This window comes from Sinocyclocheilus rhinocerous, unplaced genomic scaffold (assembly GCF_001515625.1).
Source record: "Sinocyclocheilus rhinocerous isolate Xijiao unplaced genomic scaffold, SAMN03320098_v1.1 scaffold200, whole genome shotgun sequence".
NCBI lineage: Eukaryota > Metazoa > Chordata > Actinopteri > Cypriniformes > Cyprinidae > Sinocyclocheilus > Sinocyclocheilus rhinocerous.
This window is the reverse complement of record NW_015641014.1, coordinates 256,605-262,817: the sequence shown is the minus strand read 5'-3', so window position 1 is coordinate 262,817 and position 6,213 is coordinate 256,605. Positions and strand designations below refer to the sequence as shown.

The 6,213-nt window shown below is 42.3% G+C and overlaps 1 protein-coding gene across 1 annotated transcript; it reads left to right on the top strand.

The window, feature by feature from the left end:
* The first annotated feature begins 1,797 nt into the window (after positions 1–1,797).
* On the top strand, positions 1,798–5,506 carry LOC107753531 (dual specificity protein phosphatase 6-like). The gene is made up of 3 exons (XM_016569694.1): positions 1,798–2,682; positions 3,381–3,815; positions 4,423–5,506. The coding sequence occupies exons 1-3, from the start codon at positions 2,283–2,285 to the stop codon at positions 4,734–4,736; spliced, it is 1,149 nt and encodes a 382-aa protein (XP_016425180.1). The 5' UTR covers positions 1,798–2,282; the 3' UTR covers positions 4,737–5,506.
* The last annotated feature ends 707 nt before the right edge of the window (positions 5,507–6,213 follow it).

Sequence of the window (6,213 nt, the reverse complement as noted above, 5' to 3'; positions counted from 1 at the left end):
TTTTTTTTTTTTTTTACTTACAAGTGAAAAATCAGTGGTTTATAAGTTTTCAGATTGTGGAAAGTGAAGGGAACATGTCTCTGAAGACAAAAGCTCATCCAGTTGCAGTATCTTCAGGCAGTAAAGCAGCCAAAATGGATTACAATGAGAATACAATTCAGCCTTCCCAGAAGGATCTCCACAAGCTACAGGATAATGGCCATTATCTAGGTACTGTGTGGCGTTTCATATGTTAAGAGGGGTGAAACTGAACACACCTTTGGCCCATGTGACCGCTGTGCATGTGAATGATGACAAGAGAGCCTTGCTAGACAATTAAAGAGCAATTCACTGCCAAATGACACAGGAGACAGGATGTCTGACAACATGTTAATCAGCTCACCCTAATCTGGCCTACAGTCATTCTCAACCCATATTTCATTAGTATAATTGTTTTAATTCCAGAGGTTCATTTATAGCAACACCATAGGCCGTGCCTGTAAACACGATTGAGCAAAATTATATTTTTCTCCGTCTCTCTAAAATCGCCTATTTTATGCAAATTGAACACACTGAATAACATTTTCGAGTTTCGGCGTTTCTGAGCACCAGAGACCTGCCCTGACCTTTTAAACGAACACTATAGGCTTCAGTTTATCAGCATGCAATTCAAATGAACCTCGTTCTGCTGAAACCGATAGATAGCAATTATAAAATTGTGGGTAATGACATGTAGAAGTATTATCAAAGACATCTGGTTTCATGCAGGCGCAGGAATCCGGTGCAGCTGTTGAACGATTTGTGAGTGATATTTCAAAGCTTGCACACATGCTATCTCGACACACAAGATGACACGAGCTTCAGTGTAGGAAATGGCTGGAGGAGGCGAGGAGAAACTCACAATTCGCGTATGGTGTTAAACTTTAGGCTATTTACCTACATTCACCCTATTTGTTTTATTTGTAGTTAGTGAAACTAGTATTTGTGTGTGTTGATCTTTTTTGGCGATCATACCAATAATGTAATATGAAATGTACATTATTTACAGTGTATATAAACACGACTTCATTTAAAACACAGATAGCACATATAGCCTACGAAATATGGTAACTTTGGTTAACGTTCTGGCAAATTTCACTTAAAGTTATGGATAAACATTTTTCCAGTAGCTAATGTAATGTGGTCTTTAATAGTGTTCTCAAAACGTTAGCACAAAACATTATTTATAGATCGTTCATGGAACGTGTTTTTCCTGAAATGTTTTAGTTGGACAGTATCATACTGTAGTATGTAGGCTATATTTGTTTCAGAATGTTTGAAAATTCAAAAGTAACGTTCTCATGATACTTGCATAATGGTTAATAGAATGGTCTCCCTTAACGTTCAGATAACCAAAAAAGGTTTTTAAAATGCTTAACGTTTTCGTACCTTAACAGGAACGTTAGCAACTTATTTTTGTTAGCTGGGTTCAACCGTCGGCAGCAGCGACGTACGTACTAGACTCGACAACCCGAGCTACAAACAGCAGCGGGACGAAACTGAAATGCGGCTAAACGGAGTTCAAGTGTGTAACCTGAGCATGAGGTATATTGACCCCTCACCAAATACACTCGCACTCCTCCTTCCTTCCCGCGCAGTGCCTCTCTACTGTTTGTTTGCACTCCGCTGATCCGGAGCGGAAATTCCTTTCCGTTTTTGTGAATGACAAACTTATTAACAATTCATCAACACAGTCCGTTTCATCCGGCCCCGTTTCCATGGCGACGCTTGCTCGGCGCCTCCTGATTGGCTGGCCGACATAATGTATCCATTGAAACGCCTCGCGCTTGTATCCATTCCCTATCTCGCAGAGACAGAGAGCACATCTAGGACTAGAGCGGCGGAGGACGCAGCGTTGCTTTCTCCGGGATAAATCTCGAAGGGAAATAAAGCTACGAAGCGTTTTGCTTTCGCGACACGTCTGCGATCGATATTCGACTGGATATCTAGATCCATTCGTGTGAAAATCGACGGCGAGAGAAGAGAGGTTAGGCTATATAACGAGAGGACAACGTCAGTGGCTCGCGCACTCACTGGTTAGTGTGAGTCATTGATAAATGCACACGGTTGCATGAATGGGCTGGAAGTAGAGCGAGTCTGCGCTTGACACTCGAAGCAAAACCCGAGGATTTTAATCATCTCGACGGCGCAGAAGAAACTTGGACTTGAGAATCTCAATGCTCCAGGCCTGAGACGTCCACGGCCTATTGCAGCGCGCTTTTTCCGCAGTTTAAGGTCTCACGGTACCGTCCCGTATTTCACTAATGCTTGATAAGTTCAAACCCGTGCAGTTCGATTCGGTCATGGCCATAAGCAAGACGGTAGAGTGGCTGAAGGAGCAGCTGGAGACGCGCAGGGACTGTTTGCTCGTTATGGACTGCCGAGCGCAAGAGCTCTACGAATCGTCGCACGTCGAAACGGCCATTAACGTGGCCATCCCGAGCCTCATGCTCCGGCGACTCAAGAAGGGCAACCTGCCCATCAAGTCTCTGCTTTCCAACGGGGAAGACAGGGAGAGGTTCGCGCGGAGGTGCAAGACGGACACTATCGTGTTGTACGATGAGTACAGCTGCGAGTGGAATGAGAACATCGACGGCGGCTCTGTGCTGGGTTTACTGCTGAGGAGAATGAAGGACGAGGGCTACAAGGCTTTCTATCTTGAGGGTACGTTCACTTCCACCGCATTTTGTGATTTTACTTGCTGTATTTTTGTGGTTTACTGCAATTGAAAATGGTACTAATTGATTTACAAGTAATCCATTAGCGACCAGTATGTTTTTCAATTTCACTTGTAACCATTCATTAGATACTTATAGTACCAATATCTATTTATTTAGTCACTTGTACTTATTATTCGCATCCGTTTTTAACTATTTCATTGTTAATAGTAACACATTTTACCTTTTACATTTGCAATTTTTTTCAGTGTTCCAACTAAAATGTACGTTACTAGTGATTGTTTATTAGAAACTAGTTATGATATACAAGCAAATATCTCCGTATACTAGTCATGTTTTGTATTTTACTGGTTACAGTTGCATTTTGACTTCCTTTGAATGGCTTCTTTATAGTAGAATTAAAAATAGGCCTAGTACTAATCATTGAAAACATGACTAGTAACAATAGGAATTCACACTAGTGTACACTAAATGCATAATCTAGTGTATTTAGAACTGGAACTGGAATGTAAATAATCAAGTAGTTACTAGTAAACAAAGAGTACTAGTATCTAATGAACGGATATTTGTGAAACAAAAAATATGCTAGTCATTATTTGTAATAAAAAATGGATACTCATATAAAAATATGTGGTTGGCTTTAAGGCATGAATTTTAAATGTATTTCTAACTTGAACTTCACAGGTGGCTTCAGCAAATTTCAAGCTGAATTTCCCACAATGTGCGAGACGAACCTCGACGGTTCCTCCAGCAGCAGTTCACCGACCTCCCAGGTCCTGGGTCTCGGAGGGCTCCGGATCAGCTCTGACTCCTCGGACATCGAGTCGGACATCGATCGAGACCCAAGCAGTGCCACCGACTCGGACGGCAGCCCTCTTTCCAACCCCCAGCCCTCGTTCCCCGTGGAGATCCTGCCGCATCTGTATCTGGGCTGCGCGAAGGACTCCACGAACCTGGATATCCTGGAGGAGTTTGGCATCAAGTACATCTTGAACGTGACCCCTAATCTTCCTAACATGTTCGAGAATGCCGGGGAGTTCAAGTACAAGCAGATTCCCATCTCCGATCACTGGAGCCAGAATCTCTCACAGTTTTTCCCAGAAGCCATCAGCTTTATTGGTAAGCAAGCACAATTATTGTTGCTTTAATTTGCTTTTCATTCAGTCCCAGTTTTGATTAAACCTACCGGGTCCTTTCAGTGTTTTGAAACCAAACGGATGGCACCGTTTTTTATTGTTTGCATAGTAACATATCCCGCGGTTGTGCAATTGTGACACAAAGGTTTATGATGAAACGGGAGACTGAGGGGGGAGGCGGTAATTTGAGCTCAACAGGAAGGAAGCAAGCAGCATTGAAAGTAATCTAGGACAGAGCAATGTTTCGCCACACAATGAGGACCATTTATAGGGCAGTGTTGACATCCTGTTAGCCTTGACAGGGCGCTGCCATGACTTCTACATTTACACGTCCAAATGGTACCATTGTCGAGTAACCTGGCAAGCGGAAGGATCATTTGATTAACCTTAATAGCCCATTTCCACGTCACGTTCCCTGAGAAAATGGGCGAGTTGTTTTCTCTCAGCCTGCAGTCATGCACTAGAAATCCTGCTGAATGAGGCCCCTTTTGTCAATGCTGGGACTGTAATGAATTCTGACAACCAAGTTTATGTACAATTGCATATTCATAAGTCAGTTAACTAACCGTCTCGTCTTTTTCCCCCCTCAGATGAGGCCCGCGGACAGAAGTGTGGCGTACTCGTTCACTGCCTGGCCGGTATCAGCCGTTCCGTCACAGTAACGGTGGCATACCTCATGCAGAAGCTCAACCTCTCCATGAACGATGCGTACGACATAGTCAAGATGAAGAAGTCCAACATCTCGCCCAATTTTAACTTCATGGGCCAACTTTTGGACTTTGAGCGCACGTTGGGACTCAAGAGCCCGTGCGACAACCGAGTAGCGGCTCCGACCCAGCCGTTGTACTTCACCACGCCGACCAATCACAACGTTTTCCAGTTGGACCCTCTCGAGTCCACGTGAGGTCCTGCCCTGACTCGAATCGAATGCGAGTTTCTTTATTTCGACGCCTGTCGAGGGGTTCCTGACGTTATTGATGTTGGCTTGAGACAACGGCCGACCAGAGTAACCACTGATGGGGCATGCGGTTGCCCAGAGCTTCTATGCTGCTGTTTAACGGAGAGAGATCATGTGACTCTATATCGCCAAGACTCTTTAAAGTAGTTTGTTTTATACATACATATATATATATCTCCGTATATATACATATTCAAGCATGGAAAGACTGTGGAAATGGAAAGAACGTCCGATATATTGGGGCTGGTGTGCCAAAGAGACTTGACTGAAACTGAACAATGACAAATACTCCATTTGTTTTGTTTAGCACTTGCACCTTGACATTTTCTAGGTGTGCTCTTCTTGTCTTCAATGAAGACTTGCCTGTTTTTGGGACGAGACTTCCCTTCGGTAATGATGGCAGAGTGTACTGTACTCCAACTTATTTGCGTGGAGAAATTTTTGAAACATTTCTACATGTGTATATTAAGATGTCGGTAAGCCTTGCCGTAGTTAGAATATACCTGTTTTAAAGGAACGGCTGTAGATTTTTCTTCTCTTTTTCATCCTCTTTATGTAAACGAACTGAATATCGCTCAATATTATCTTTATCGACGAGTTAAATGCCAAAAATTTGAACAGGTTTTTGCAATGTGTATATGTATAATATATTTCCAGTTTTGCTTTACGGATCGATTCCGCCGTTCTCAGCCTTTTAACCACCATCACAGATCAAAGTTGTAAAGTAGTTCTTTTTATATATATATATATATATATACATATATATACATATTCAAACATGGAAAGACTGTTGAAATGGAAAGAACATCCGATATATTGGGGCTGGTGTGCCAAAGAGACTTGACTGAAACTGAACAATGACAAATACTCCATTTGTTTTGTTTAGCACTTGCACCTTGACATTTTCTAGGTGTGCTCTTCTTGTCTTCAATGAAGACTTGCCTGTTTTTGGGACTTCCCTTCGGTAATGATGGCAGAGTGTACTGTACTCCAACTTATTTGCGTGGAGAAATTTTTGAAACATTTCTACATGTGTATATTAAGATGTCGGTAAGCCTTGCCGTAGTTAGAATATACCTGTTTTAAAGGAACGGCTGTAGATTTTTCTTCTCCTTTCTGTCCACTTTATGTAAACAAACTGAATATCGATCAATATTATCTTTATCGACGAGTTAAATGCCAAAAATGTGAACAGGTTTTTGCAATGTGTATATGTATAATATATTTCCACTTTTGCTTTACGGATCGATTCCGCCTTTCTCAGCCTTTTAACCACCATCACCAATCAAAGTTGTCATTCTCTTGCCTTAGTTCTGTACATAAGAGTGTTATTGTGCGGTAACCTTTCAGAGCAGTTCCCATAAGCTGCTTCTTTTCATCAGTACTTTTTTAGCGGACTTGACCGTAAGAGCTTGCACGTTCA